Source organism: Tetrao urogallus (genome assembly GCF_951394365.1).
Source record: "Tetrao urogallus genome assembly, chromosome: 9".
Classification (NCBI taxonomy): domain Eukaryota; kingdom Metazoa; phylum Chordata; class Aves; order Galliformes; family Phasianidae; genus Tetrao; species Tetrao urogallus.
The window spans coordinates 15,732,038-15,746,768 of NC_136822.1; the positions used below are offsets into that span (position 1 = coordinate 15,732,038).

General features: G+C 43.8%; 2 protein-coding genes across 2 annotated transcripts in view; one reads left to right on the forward strand and one right to left on the reverse strand.

The window, feature by feature from the left end:
* MCF2L2 (MCF.2 cell line derived transforming sequence-like 2) overlaps positions 1-14,731 on the forward strand; it is a gene marked incomplete at both ends in the record, with an annotated part of 119,304 nt that overhangs the window by 55,846 nt on the left and 48,727 nt on the right. The window lies entirely within an intron of this gene.
* Positions 1,106-2,230, reverse strand: B3GNT5 (UDP-GlcNAc:betaGal beta-1,3-N-acetylglucosaminyltransferase 5; the record flags this gene model as incomplete). The annotated part of the gene is made up of 1 exon (XM_079539823.1): positions 1,106-2,230. One exon carries the CDS (start codon positions 2,228-2,230, stop codon positions 1,106-1,108), a length of 1,125 nt encoding a protein of 374 aa, XP_079395949.1.

Consider the following 14,731-nt stretch of genomic DNA (forward strand, 5'->3'; position numbering starts at 1 on the left):
GTCTTTTCTCTTCAGGAAAAGGCTTGAGAAATGTTTTAGTGATTGTGATTTTGTGTATTGAGTTTCTGTGGATCACCATCTGCCTAACCTTTCACCATGACATCAAACCTTTGTGCAGAAAACATTCTCCTTATTTAACAAATGCTAAACATGAAACTTTGCTCTTTAAAATCACTAACTGCTTCAAATTGACTATAGATAACACTCTCAAGGAACACAACTATGACTTTCTCTTGCTTTTCACCTTCAGGACCATGAACAAAAGAAAACAGAACCACTGTTAGAAGACCAGTCTTAAATGCACTTAGTCTATTGTCTTATTAAAGACTGGATTGTTTAAATATACAGCTTAACTTTTCAGAAGACAGAGCTTTGACATAAACACTAGATTTTCATCCTTTCCAGTTCACTTCTGATCTAAAGGGAGTCATTTGCTGCTTTGAAGAAGCAAGTTAAAGGGCACTCAGACACTGTTTCCTTACTTCAGAGATAGAGGGGGCTTTGAGAAAAAGACTGTAGCAGGTCTACACTTCCTGTACTTTGTCAGTTGTGCAGGTCCAGGCATACTTTCCATAAAGCATTCAAAAATACTGAATATATGTAACCAATTTACATTGCCTTGAACTACTAAACTGAGTCACAAGTTCTCCTTCCTCTCGTTTTGAAAGGTCTACTTCATTTTCATGCAGTAGACTTTTTTAAAAAAATCACATGCCTTAGCTTTTTAAAAAGAAAAAAAAAACCTTAGGACTTGCTAACAAATTCAAAATAAGTGATATTTTCACCAACCATTTCAAAGTCTAGAAGTCCATTATAGTTCATTTAATGACCATATAATTCAGATTCTCATCCTGTGAAGGGTGTAAAAAAAATAATAGTAATAAAGCAGGCTACAATGTAGAAAGTTCTGGTACAATAGGAGAGCTATTCCAATAACAGTTTCTGAACAGGACTTGGCACCATCCTCCCACTACCCTGCTCCATTTCCTATCCCACCCCTCCCAAGCCCACCCCAGCTATTCACATTTACGTATATTATGAATAAACAGCAAAAAAAGTTGTTGCTCTGTTTTGGCTCAGTGGATCTTCAACAGATATTCAAGTATTAGGAAAATGCAGCTGAACAAGGGTATGTGTTCTCATAATACAGCTTACAGAGAAGCATAATATTAACTATTCTGCAGTATATTCTACTCCAGAGCCCCGAGGAAAGCTTTTTAACTTTGGGATCGGTAGCCTGCTTCCAGAGATAGTGAAGGTCATCCACGTGTCCATGAGATGTCATCATTCTGTTGTAAATGCAGGGATGATATGGAGCCTTTCCTTCCCCAGAAAAAAAGGCATGATACTGTGGTACAATTCCCATTTTGTTGGCACAGAGGCCCATGAAGACATCATCTATATAAAGACTGGTATTGAGAGTCAGTGAAGCCTCATATACTTTAGCTGCTACATCACTTGATATTACATATGCAGCTCCTGCTGTGTAGTCAGGATAAGAAGGCCACTGGTACATTTCATATGGAACATAGTATTTGCTAGTCTTATCTCTTACGGGAGGGGATCCACGATGGACACGGCCAATCCAGAGATCCTGAACACCCATTTGTGCTAGACTTTGGAGATAAGCAACAAGATTTGGCATATGGATAAATATATCATCATCTGCAGACATAATAAACCTGGCATGAGGACAGTAGGCATTTACCCAGCTGAACTGTAGAAGTAATTTAGTAGTAAGGTTGTGGAAAGTATCCAAGAAATCTTGCTGAATCAGATCGCTGTATTTCTGGTCTTCCAGATAAAGGTCTCTTTGCCGCAAATGATCTGTTGGTTGTCCCAAAGCAAAAAGGGTTTTAATGTTGGCATTAAGTTTAGAACGAACATATTTCTCATTACCCCAAGTCTGTCGAATTGCATCCCTCCGATGACGGTTCTCAGGAGAAGACTTCACAAACAACAGGAGAAGGACATCCTGCTGTTGACATTTCTCCCCGTGGTTCATCAAGTACTGGTAGCTTGCTACTCTGTCCATGTTATCCCTACTGATGGACAGGCTGTCATTCACAAAATTGTAGCTGTTTATGAGGTATCTGTATGAATAGGACTTCATATGGCTTACAAAGCGATTATCAAATGGTCCCCAGAAAATCATGACACACAGTATGAAGCAAGTGGCAAATATCTGCAAGAACTGGCATTTTCTGACTCTTCTAGGACTAACAAACATTCTGATGCAGTTCTTGTAATTCTTATTCCTGTTTAGGATCAGAATTATTTTTGTCTTCTCTGTTTTGTTTATAAAGAGTGCTTGTAGTTTACTTTGAGAGCACAGTGTCAGTCCTTCAGGATAAGTGTCCGCTGTAAGGCATGATGTCTCTCACTCAGTATCACAAACGCAACTTCCTGCACGGTTTTCACAAGTCATCTTTCTCAAAAACATTCTTCTTGTACTGGAAGAGAGCAGACAGCTCTGAAAGACAAGACTTGCAGACGAGTTCTTCCCTTTGTGGCATCTTCAAGTAAACTTGCAGTTCCAATTAGATCTTCTCACGTGCTGATTTCATTCACGACAAATCCTAAGAAGGGGAAGAAGTGTTAGCAAGGTGCTGTTACCTCATCGGGTATTGTGTCAGGGAGGAAAGTAGGAACCTGAGGGAAGTTAGCCTGAAGCCTGGCGGGTGTTAGTGAAGGAGAGCCTGGGGCAGGAAAACCCTCTGCTGCTAACCAACAGACGACAACATTTGGTTCAAATCCTTCAAGCCGCAAGGCAAGCTGCACACCGTCCAAGCGCTCGGGTGTCTCTGGCAGCCTCTCACAGGGCAAAGCCCGCCCAGACGCCGTAACGGCTCCCAGGCGCGGTTGGCCGTGCCACCAACGGCCAGAGCCGCGGGGCAGCCCTCACCCCCTCGCCGCGGGTCCCCCAGGCGGCCCCTCTCCCTCACACCTTCCCTTTCAACCAGGCTCCTGGAGCCGACCGGGGCCGCCTTCCTTCCTCCGGAGAGAGAGCCGCGGGGCCGCCCCAGCGCAGTCCCACCGCGCCCCTCACGGCCGCCCAGAAGGGCAGAGCTGCACCTCCGACCCCGCGCGGCCGCCCTGAGGGCAGGGCAGGAAGGCGCGAGGCGCAGCGCCGGCCCTGGGCAGGACGCAGGGCGCCCCCAACCAGCTGGAGCCCTGGGACAGGCTCCTGGAGGGGAAGCAGCCCTCTCGTGTCCACAAAAGGACTAAAAAGAGCCAAGAAGAGGCACGCCTCACTGACCCCCGACAGACGCCCTGTGGTTAGCTTGGGACCTGTGATTTTTGGCCGACCGTGCTGACAGAAGCTATCTCCACCCGTCTTGGATTGCCTGTGCACCAGCCGGAGCCACAAGCCCCTCAGCTAGGCTCTTGACAGTTGCACTTGCAGCACAGAGCTCCCGCAGGGCTTCCTCTCTGCCACCAGCTCAGGTTTTGGGGAGGAATCGAAAACAAAGCCACCAAAACCTTCATGCCGTGCAAAACCCAACATTCTGTTCCTGTACCCAGAGCTTTGTCTCTCTGCACAACAGCCCAAAGGAAGCAGCTAGCTGCCCACCCTGTAGGAGCACCACGTTCAGCAGAGCCAGAAGCACGCACCAAGGAACGGCACCCTGCTTGTTAAGAACAGGAGCTTCTGCTGTTATATTAGAAGTTAAAATGCAACACAAGCACTTGGAAAGATTATTTTACCTACTTGACGTCTTGCGACTAGACAGCATTAGGAGAAAGCAAGGAATTAGATGGCAATAGCAGAACTTGGTGCACTTCTGTGCTGTAGTAATCACCACAGGGTAGAGAGCTGGTGGCTAAAAACGGAGCCATGGATTGGTACACTGAGGCTTGCAGACTGTAGAGCATAACAGAAAAGCTGTATGGGCAGTCTGCAGAGTAACAATCAGTCAGTCAGCACTTTTTATAGTATTGGTTTAAATCCCCTGTATTTTTGGAAACATTATCTTAAACAATGCACCCCAGAGTTATAAGCTCAGCGACTCTGTAGTAGAACATTACTGCAAAGATTGTTGTTTCAGATGAAGCATGGGGATGTAGACAAGAGGCTACAGAAATCCGAGCATTTGACAGCAACTTTGGAGGGGATCAGGTCTAAAAATATATACTACTTTCTGAAAATGAAGATCAGTTTTTGTTTTCCCCTCTATCCTGCATGCTTGTTTGAGCTCCTCTTCACAAATCTACACACTGCACGAAATTGGCCAGCTAACAAATGCTGCAGCACTGCCTCACCCAGTTAAGTTTACAAAAGGTGCCATCAGGTTGTTGACTTCTATACAGCAGATGTCACGGAAATGGAAGAATGAGGGTTGCACCGTAAAGCTTTTGGCAATGCTATCATTGGCACAGATGGAAGGGAAAAAAAAAGAGTGACAGTCTGACTGGTCAGGTTGCCTAGTGCCATCAGAATAGCTTAATAGCAGCTGTCTGACTTCTCAATTAGTCAGCACAATGCCACGTACCTGTACTTGGCAAGTTCCTGGAAACATACCATAATGCCAGTCACAAAGTACAGCTTTTATGGAGTGTACTTTGCTAACATTTTAGCAGAAATCTACAATTGCTTGTGTCCCCTGGTAAAAGGACAACAGTCAGCAGCACAGAACAATGGGGTTACCTTGAGACTGACCCAACAGCAATAAAATCCCCACAGAAATCCCTGTGCAAATAGCTTTTATTATGGAGCAGATGTGAGGGGACAAGGTGAGCATGGACCGCACTTCCTGCTCTCTAGTATCCTCTCAGTCAGAGGAGCTGGATAGAAAATTAGTTTTTCCTTGAGAAGAAAAAAAAAAAAAAAGCAAGCAAGAAAAAAAACAAACCCAAGGCTTAAAAAGAAACTGACTAAAAGGTTTTAAGCCTAGTCTCATTTGATCTAGTTCAAGGGAATTAAATCAGCATTTAGTAGAGAATTTCTTCGGAGTCCTCCTCAGATTAAGTTCAAACGCAATTACAGTTAAGTAGTGCTGGTAACTTTTAAAGAGGCTTCCCTCCTCTGACAGCCCGCCATCCTCAGAAACAAACAAAAGAAGCCCATAGACTTGTAGAAGTGATAATGTCAAAGAATCTCATTCAGTGCATGAATTTCATAGCCCTTTGCAATACCATTGGACTTAGTCATGCCCTCTTCCTCTTAAGAAGTGACTCAACCTGTACCCTGCAGAAGCTATTTACTGCCAATGGGTTCTCTTAATTCTGAAGGGAGAAAAGCAACAATAAAAAAAGCAATTTTCTTCCTAGCAAGAGGAAACAGTAGAACAGATAAAATTATGCTTGGCAGTCTTTTTTTTTTTTTTTCCTGACTATAATTAAGATGTTTTTGCTTCTTGGTGTGCATTTTCTTACTTGTGGCTTGGAAGCTTTTAGATGTACTTTTGGATTGAAGAGAGACTGGGAGAACCAAGCTCCCACATAGCTCCTGTGGGAAGGGCTGCCTTCCCTTCAGATAGTTCTAACAACAAAAAGTCAGAGCTCTGTGTGTTCTTCCCCCAGTTGCAGGCACTAAAAGCTTTTTCCACCCTGCAGCAATCCTACTCTTCCCAGAGGGGTTTGCATATTTAACCTATTGGCATTACCATAAATAAAAGTGTTCATTTGAATGTAGCAACTGGGGTTGCAGTTCCGTACCTCACATTAAATTAATTAATATGCTAGTTCTGCTTTCATCCCAGGAAAGCGTTATGCAATAGGAAGCCTTCATGATGATTTGTGGAGTGACCACTGTGGACAGCAGGTCTGTAGGGAGCTACCTGAAGTGTCCACAGAAGTATTTGAGAAAGTCAGTATGAAGTTAATTTCGGGATAGAAGTAAAACAAGTTTTTGAAAGCCCGGTGAGGAGACAAGAAAGTAAAGATACAGGCATCTCAGACATGAAACACAGACATTCACAGGAAGGACCCAGAGGGAACGCTGATTGCAAGAGTGTGCAAAGCGATCACAGGAGGTTGATTTAGGTCAGGCTGCATCTAGGAGCTAACTTCAGTTTACAGCAGGGCTCAGGGGACTTGTTTTGCAGAACTAAGTAACACATCCATTGTTTCTACAGCTTTCAGTTTTACCTAAGGCTACTTCCAGGCTTTATCGTTACTATGGAGAACAAGAAGCCCCTAGGACAGGCTTTTGGACTGAGCAGGACAGCCCTGTCATGTAAATTACTTCAGATCAGCTTGCTGGATAATCTTAGTTTACCATTGCAGAGGTGCTTCATCCTGCTGGAATTCTTCAGTCACTGGGATCTCAGCTGCAGCACCACTTCCCCAGCAAGTTAGGAATGTGTATAACAAAAGCTGGCAAAAGCCAGAGTGCTGCAGGAAGGTACTTGCTGATCCTTCCTTCCTACATAGCTCATAACCTCCTGCATTGAAAGAAAGCATGTGCACACATTCTGCAATGAAAATTTCAAGCAGCAAAAAACCAATTAGTTACACCTTGTTCTATACAAAACTCATGAGATATGGAAGTCAGGCATTTAAGGAAAAAGTTCAACAAGGTAACAGTTGAGAAGAATCAGTCTAGTGCAAGAAAGATGTATGAAAAGGATAGAAAGACAAGTGATGAACTTTGTGTAATAAGAAACATAAGTGAAGAAATGACTGAAGCTTGGTTTCAAGACCATTTAATCCATCACCTGCAATTCCACATGCAAGCTTTGGCTGCACATTTCAGTTTGCCTGCAATTTGCAGTGAGGGTTTCAATTTCCCGGCACAGTAGAATCAGCATTCTTAAATGCTGACGTGTGCACTGAGACTCTCTCAGGTCAAACACAGGCCTGATTTTCTGAAGGTGGGCATCAGCATCTTCCTAAGCTTGAACTTCTTAAGTGATTCTGTGGTTGCTCAGTCAAGAAGGATCCCTCTATTAGAAAAAAGGCACCACATTACAGCAGTATCTCTTGGGCAACTTCTTGTCATGAAAAACCTATGGCAGCATGTAGAAAAGTGACAGACATTGAAAGCTGCAACCACTTGGTGCTTCTCACTTGGCACCCAATGTTTTTGTGTGTTCTTTGGCAGAGAAATTCAAAGGATGGAAAAACATCAGATGGCAGCTGATTAACACATTTCAGCTTCTTCAGGGTTGGAAGCAGAACAGGCTGTAAATGCCAAGGACTGCTAGGAAACAGCAGAGGTTTAGTGCCTGCAGATATTTTGCACTCGCCACACAAACTGGGTAGAAAAGATAAGAATTAGTTGTTTCCTTAAAAGGGGAGCAGCAAGCTTCCCAGCTGCTACAGACAAACCTAGGCAGAGGCATCTGCCAGAATCTAGATAGAGGTTTTAGAGGTTTGCCCCTCTTCTCCAGTGGTTTTCAGCAGAAGTTTCCTAGAACTTATGCAGATAAGTTTAGCAGAAGGATAGGACCACTCCTTTCAAGCACCAGACTACACTGATTTCAACTGTTTTCAGTTGCTTTAACCTGCTAGAGCCAATATAGACTTCTCCAGACAAGCTAGACAGGACTTCTATCTTCCAGAATAAAAGCCTACAAAATACAAATGTTTTGGTCCAAGGGATTTTGCATAACATATACAAGTACCAACATGAGGTTCTATGCTTCTGTGCAGCAGACTGAGTGAAGAGAGATGGTTCTCTGCGTTGCCAGTGATTAAAGTTTCAGAGTCTGGCAGTGACACAATGGAGGCCACGTGCTCTCATTTTCTGAGAAGGTTGATCAAGTGCATACTTAATGTCTATGAAGGCAAATCACATTTCTGAGACATGGGCTGTGCCTACTAAAGTCTGTAATGGCACTTTACAGTCTACAACCCATCACGTGCGTTTTGGAAGACGGCAGTGATGAGCTCTAATGCTACACTAAGCAGCAGTCTGCATTTATGTAAACTCACTTCAGCACTGGTATTTAATGATGTGGCAGATGGGTGCATATTCCTCTCAGCTCCTACATACTAAGACAGTAGTAAGCAGAAAACAGGCAGAGCACATTAGCTGCAGCTGTTAATAGCGTTACCTCCCCATGGATGTAGATGGCAGGGCTCAAATGTCAAAAGAACTTGTGCAGAACTGTGTTTAAGTATCCCTGATCTGTACAGTAAACAAACAAAAAAACCAGATTCAGTTGGATTCTCAGCTGTAGTGTACAAGAGCAAGGGCTTTCGATAAATACCAATAAACTGAGGATCAGAGCTGCTACTTCCTGTGATTAACGAAGAAACCCCTTTTCATTCTACAAGAAGCACAAAAGCAGATGCATACAAGCTGTTGTTTTCTTCGCCAAGAAAAAAATGAATAGCAAAAATGAAAGGCAATTAAAAATACAGGAAATACATGAACTGCCACTTCACATGCTTAATAGCTGTGAGTACTGGGCACATTTCAAGAAAAAGTACCTTAGCCTAAAGCTGAAGTCCAAGCCATGCTGTAAGCAGACTTGCCATCAGGCTGACTGTAACAGTTATGTGATGACTGTGTATGTGAAAACGAGTGCATTGTTTTTATGCTCAGAGAGTAAGGAACTCAGATCTTTGTAGTGATGTTCAGCAAGATACTGCTTTGCTTATAAGCCCCTATTTACATGATTCACTGACTGCAATTACAGCTCATTAAGCACACCTAGTGTTTCTTTACGAAGAGTTAAAAATCACACTTCCACAGCTTGTTTTCCTGTTTTAGTCTAAATGCCTGTGCCCAATTACTCAGTAATCATCTGTGGAGAACCCAGCTTTCAGAACAAGTTTTTATTACTGCGTTTTTAACTTCTCATAATTGCTGCATAGGTACCACATCAACAGAGATTTTAAATGCTACACAAAGATGAGCAGTGTCACAGAGTCTACGTGAATACTGTATTTCCATTGCTCCTGCTACAGGCATCCATTACTGTCCACTGCACATCAAGCGATCTCCTTTTGCTCACAGAACTTCTCTGTCAGTTTAAATATCTAAAGAAGGTATGATGAAAACACCGTATGGAGAGCCGTACTGCTCAACTGGCTACCGCAGAATCTTCCAGCTTAATATCTCATGTAGCCTCAGTTTAAGGAGGAATATTTAATTAGCAGTGCCTGCACTGATCTGAAATTCTCCCAAGCTGCAGGATTTTCTCACTTGTCTGTGCTGGCATTCCACACAGCTAAATCTGAAACAGATGCTGGTTAAGTTTAGGTCCCTTGTTAATTTTCAAGGGCCCATCTTCCACTAAGCTTCCGAGCAAGAATAGTGAGACAGCTACACAGCTCCAGGAGAGTCACAGACAATCACAGTTACAGGGAAGGCAAAAGCGTTTATTTTAAAATAAAAAATTAGTTTTAGGAAGGGCAGAACTGCTGTTTGCAGAAGAAACACCACCCCCCCATGCCTGTTTTGCAGTAGATTAGAAAGTCTAAGAGCCACAACACAGCCTAAAAAAAAATGTTTGAAACAAGGGGCAGAAAGGATGGCATCTACTTACTTGTAGCTGCATCTGGGAATGTTATTTCCTGCTTATTTTCTTCATAATATCCATTCCAGTCTATAGGCCATACTCAAAGGTTAAGCTTAAGGATATGAAGCAAACTTGCTCTTCCAACTGCCGAATTTAACCTTCAGTTTTAATAAGACTGAGATAACTGGCTATCTTTCTGTGCAGCCTCACTTTAAGTATTATTGCCAGGCAAAATATTTAAAAATAAAGGGAATTTGAAGAACTATGAAGGGCTCATTGAAGCAGAAGGCTAATGATTTCCTATCATGGCCATTTCTAAACCACACTAGAATTTGCAGTAATAATTCCAGGTTTTAAATGTAACTTCAGAACAAGTATTCTTTCATCTGCTTTCCAGTCTACCCCCTCTTCCTCAAGCAACACCCTACTCTGTGCTCCAATTCAGCTTCACACTCTGAATGCATCTTCATTTTCAGGGTCAAAACGCAAAGAATACTCATGTTAACATTCAGGCACCAAGGCAGGAGCATTAAAACAAGTGAGACATCAAATTCATAGGTTAGAGTAAGACTAAAATATTGGGTTTGTTTTATTTTTTCTTCTGGTTAGACCAGTGATGATACACATCAAACAAACAGATCCAGTGCAGAAGACTCCTATATACATGCTGGGAGTCTCCATGCTTGCTTCAAGAAGACCAGAGAGGAACAAACATTTCAGATTTAATGATAAAACAGATAGAGAACCGTCTCAATACAAAGGAGCTGCAGATTGGCTGGAATAATAGTGGTGCAAAGCTTTGTTTAAGCCTGCCTGAAAGATGGGTGGGATGAATGCCATTATCCTCTCCCACTTTTGTGGTAACCAAAGAGAATTTCAATCTTACAGGCAGTGCTTTCTGTAATGCAGTAAGGCCAGAGACTGTATATGGAGCAGGAACATCATAAGCTCACCGCTTTAAAAAACAAACAAACAAAAAACAACAGTTTGATAAGCAGTGAGACTTCCCCAAGGCTACAGTCTTTCTAAGTTATGTGATATAGGTAAGTTCCCCATTCACATTTGACCAGCAGTATTCATCTCTGATCAGGACGTATAGTAGGTCATGCCATTTAATAACATCTAGAGACAGGGAAAATAATTAGTTATATGCCTCATGCAAGACTAACATAAGAACAAGAAGGTAACTGAACTACACAAAATACTGGAATACACGCAGCACCAGGTTAAGAATTGCCAAGTGAAAGCAGTGTCTCTAAACAAAGAGAAGTGGAAACTGAAATGAAAGTCTCAGAAACAGACCACAACATGGGAACAGAAAACACGAGCAGAAGCACACAAGACAGGGGGGAATTTAATGAAAAGGAAAAAAACAAAACAAAAAAAACCAGTCATCCACTGAAGAAGTCTGATGGCTCTAAGAAGTTGAGCTTTGAGAACAATGCCATAGAAAGTCTGTACCTGCAGTTACCACAGCACTTCACTCAGGGCTCAGAGACGGGCAAAGCTGACACACTCAGAAAAGCTTAGTCACAACTTTGACACTTTTGGTACCCCGTGCCTAACACGCTGTAAAGGTTTTCTACTAGAAGAGTCGAGAACAAATATTTTATTGGAAAGTCAAGAAAGTTGCAAGAGAGTTGCAAAAACACTTTGTCTCATCTTAGCAGTAAGACATGCAGTGTTACATATCCCAGCTTCAGTGGCAAGTGCAAAGTGAAAGTCTAGAGTTTCTTTAGTTAACCAATTCAAGTATAGGAAAAATCCATCCATCCATTAGTAGGTCACAAAAGAACTAACCACAGCAAGGGGAACCCCAAATATATGAGTAACAGTTAAAAAAGAAAGAAAGAAAGAAAGAAAAGCAAGACAAGAGAAGCCATAAATTTCCTACTCTGAGACAAAAGGCTGACTTCATTCAGCACAAACCACTTCTGATCTCACCAGAAAAGCAAATGGAAGAACGTTAAAATTGAAGGATACAACAGTAAAAATGAGCAGAGACTGATCACAGTAGTGATCTGAGGCAATTAAAGTTGTATTTAAACTATTCTCTAACAGAGATAACTAGCTAAAATACCTTCCTCAGCTGCTATGCCCCAAAACACCTCCCAACAATAAAAGCAATCTGTATTGACAAAAGTTGTTTGGGAAACTGACTTACTGCACCTGAAAGGGGAGAGTGCACCTCAAGGGCATGGCAGCACTCCTGGTAGTTTTAAGTGACCTAACAGTTTTTGTTCAAGTTTAAAACTACATACCAGATAGTCAAGCTCAAACTCACAAAGTTGATTCAAAGCAAGCAAAACTTGTTCTGCACTGTAAACTAAAAACTCTGACAGTCTGCATTAGCAAAATATAGACCAGTTTCTTCAACAGTCCTTCAAACTTTGTTGCTTTCCCTTACAACTTTCTTTTCTTTCAAGGCCATCTGTCCTCTGTCTGCTTAAGCAGCCTGGGTACCTAGCAGCAGCATCTCCACAACTTTATTTATGTTGAGGGTCATACTACACAACCACTCAATCAGCAGTTAAACTTCAGGACTGGTACAGGTTCATTCTAAAAAGACACAGTTTGAAAGCGGAAAGGTTGCTTTATCCTTTTTCTGTGTGTTGTGATCATTTCCCCATTGACTGTGCAATTTAGGTCAAGAGTAACCTTTCAAAGATCCTTCTATAGCATACCCACTTCACCATCAAGAGATGAAGAGATTACTATTTGTGAAACTTATGAAAGAAGAGAAGTCTCCCAACTGTCCATGAGTATTATTTTAGACATGAAGGCTTGAGAATGCACAGACTGGGGCTACTTAAGCAAACCTTCTATCCAGATCTGAACCAGGCTTTCCTGAATGTTGCTGAGATTCCACATACACAATGTTTCCTGTACTAGTGGTAAACCCTGTTACCTCTGGCCAGCCTGACAGAAGTGGATCACACTGCTTGACAGCAGATTTTAAAGGTGAACTACTACCGCAGTCTGCTGAATAACCAGAGAGCCTCACTCCAGACACGCAGTATTTTAGGAAGGTACCTTAATGTACTTTGTAAGCCATATGGAAGAACAACTTAGTGCAGCACTGATCCATCACTGCCACTTCCAAGGCCCAACAGACCAACTGCAGCAGCAACAGAACCAGCTTTCCCAATAAAAGCCCCTCAGAACTTGTGTCCACCCAGTAACATCTTCAAATTAAAGGATTACCCAAACAATTCTTCACACATAGACTGACAACCTGGGGAGACAAGGCAATGGTTAGTATATCCTAGACTCTACAACACTGTAGGTGAAGGTGTAAGCACCGAATCAGAGAATACGTAAGCCACCAGCATTTCAGATAAGTGATGACTTGCAGGATTTCCCACATGCTGCTCCCCAGTCTGTAGGTGAACTACCATCTCTAGTCTCAGTACTTGCTACTCCAGTTTGGCCAGATGTCAGGGACTGTCCCAGCTCCTGCTTTGCTTCTCAATTTATGATCCCAAAGAAAGCAGCGACAGTTGTGATTCACTTAATGGAAGAGAATAGTGAGCAGATACTGCTGTCAAGTTTCACAGCAGAAAAAAAGAAGCACAAAACCTCACCAGTGAAAGAGCTGGCATTTGCACTGAGACTGTGTTCTTTGTACATCAGACAGTGAGCTTCCAAGAGTCTGGTTCTGTGCAGAACAACCAACGTGTAACCCCCAGACCACCACCTGCTCTGTGATCCACCTTCTGGATACACTGTTGGAGTATTCCATAGCTGTTACCAACTGCAATTTAATGTCTCCTGCTCTGTTCAACAAAGAAGAAAGCTAGCATTTGTATTGCCTTAAAGACAATCATTTTCTCTTTTCCACCTCCCAGTTCATTTATGTTTTCTAACCTTCTCCCTTTCCAACTGCTGCTCACACTACTGCTAAGAGACCCTCAGCATACATCTCAGCAGACACTAGGAGGATGCTCCAGCACAGAACAGCAACACATTCCAACTTCTCACAGCTTCGTGTGGCCAAAATAGGATCTAGGCTTCTATCATTGCTATGCTTGTGGTTGATCGCGTTGGACTCGAGCCGGTCTCCTGTCTCTAGAGAGACTCCGCATTCTCAGAAGAAACTAACAAAGCAGATTTTTCCCAATACGTCCCGATGTCTCCTATGACTCCCGCAGTAAGGGCGAGCCGCCGGACCCACCCGTTTCGTCCAGCCCGCCTCCCCGGCCGCCTCCCCGCTCCAGCCCGAGCACCCATCCCCGCCCGGAGCCCCCGCGGTGCTCGGAGCTCCGGGGACAGCGGAGCCGCTCCCAGCCACGCGGCCGGCGAACAAAGGAGCCCTGCCTCCGCCCGAGTCCGCCGCCCGGCCAGGAGCGCAGCCAGAAGAGGCTTTTTGAGCTTCACAGGCTAGCAGAGTGAAATGCACTTTCTGAACGCGTTCACCATCTCTCGCTTACGCTTAAAGCATCTTCTCGAGGCTTCTTCTGATTTTCTCAAGATTTCTTCTGCAGATTCCCCCCAGAAGCATGAGGAATGCTGCGGCCGCGTAGCTCTGGCACACACTTGGGGCGCTGCCGAGGCCGGGCGGGCAGGGCTGTCCCGGCGCCCGCGGCCCCGTGTTGCAACGCGGAGCAGAGCGGAGGAACTCCCAGCCGGATCTACGAGTTTCTTGGGTGGGAGCGGTTGGGAGGGAAAAAGGGGAAAAAAAGAAAATCTACGGAAAAAGGGGGAAAAAAAAAACAACCAAAGCAAAACAACTTTTCCAGAAGCAATAATGAATTGGAGAAAAAAAAACAGAAAGCGAGAGGGGCTCCTGGGATGAGAGGGAGCTGCTCCGCTTTGAATGGGCCGCGCTGTCGCACCGCTCGGAGCCTGCGGGCGTCCCCCTGCGGCTCAGGGGGAGAAGAAAGCCCTGCGAGGACCGCTGCCGCCTTCCGAGTTTTCTGCTTTGTTTTAATACACAGCCGACAGCCACGCAGTGATCAGAGATTGAGGGGGGAAATGCTACAACGCTACACGAAAAAGGTATTAGAAATTCGCTGAAATGTGAGATTTCAGCACGATGTAGACACAGCCCTTCTTTAAGGAGTAAGCAAGGCAACGGGGCACGGCCAAAATCTTTTAAACAAAGCAGCTGGAAAACTTGTTTGCCTGGAGTATGGAACCGCAGTTCCAGAGCTGCGGAGAAGCGAGACAGCCCCCTCGAGCAGCCCGGCTCCCGCAGCCCCCCGCAGAAGGCAGAAAACAAGAAAAGCGATAGGAAAACAGCACCTCGTCGCGAATTTTAATTACCCGACTCGTCACCTTACAAATAGGCGAAACGAAAAAAAAAAAAACCAACAACC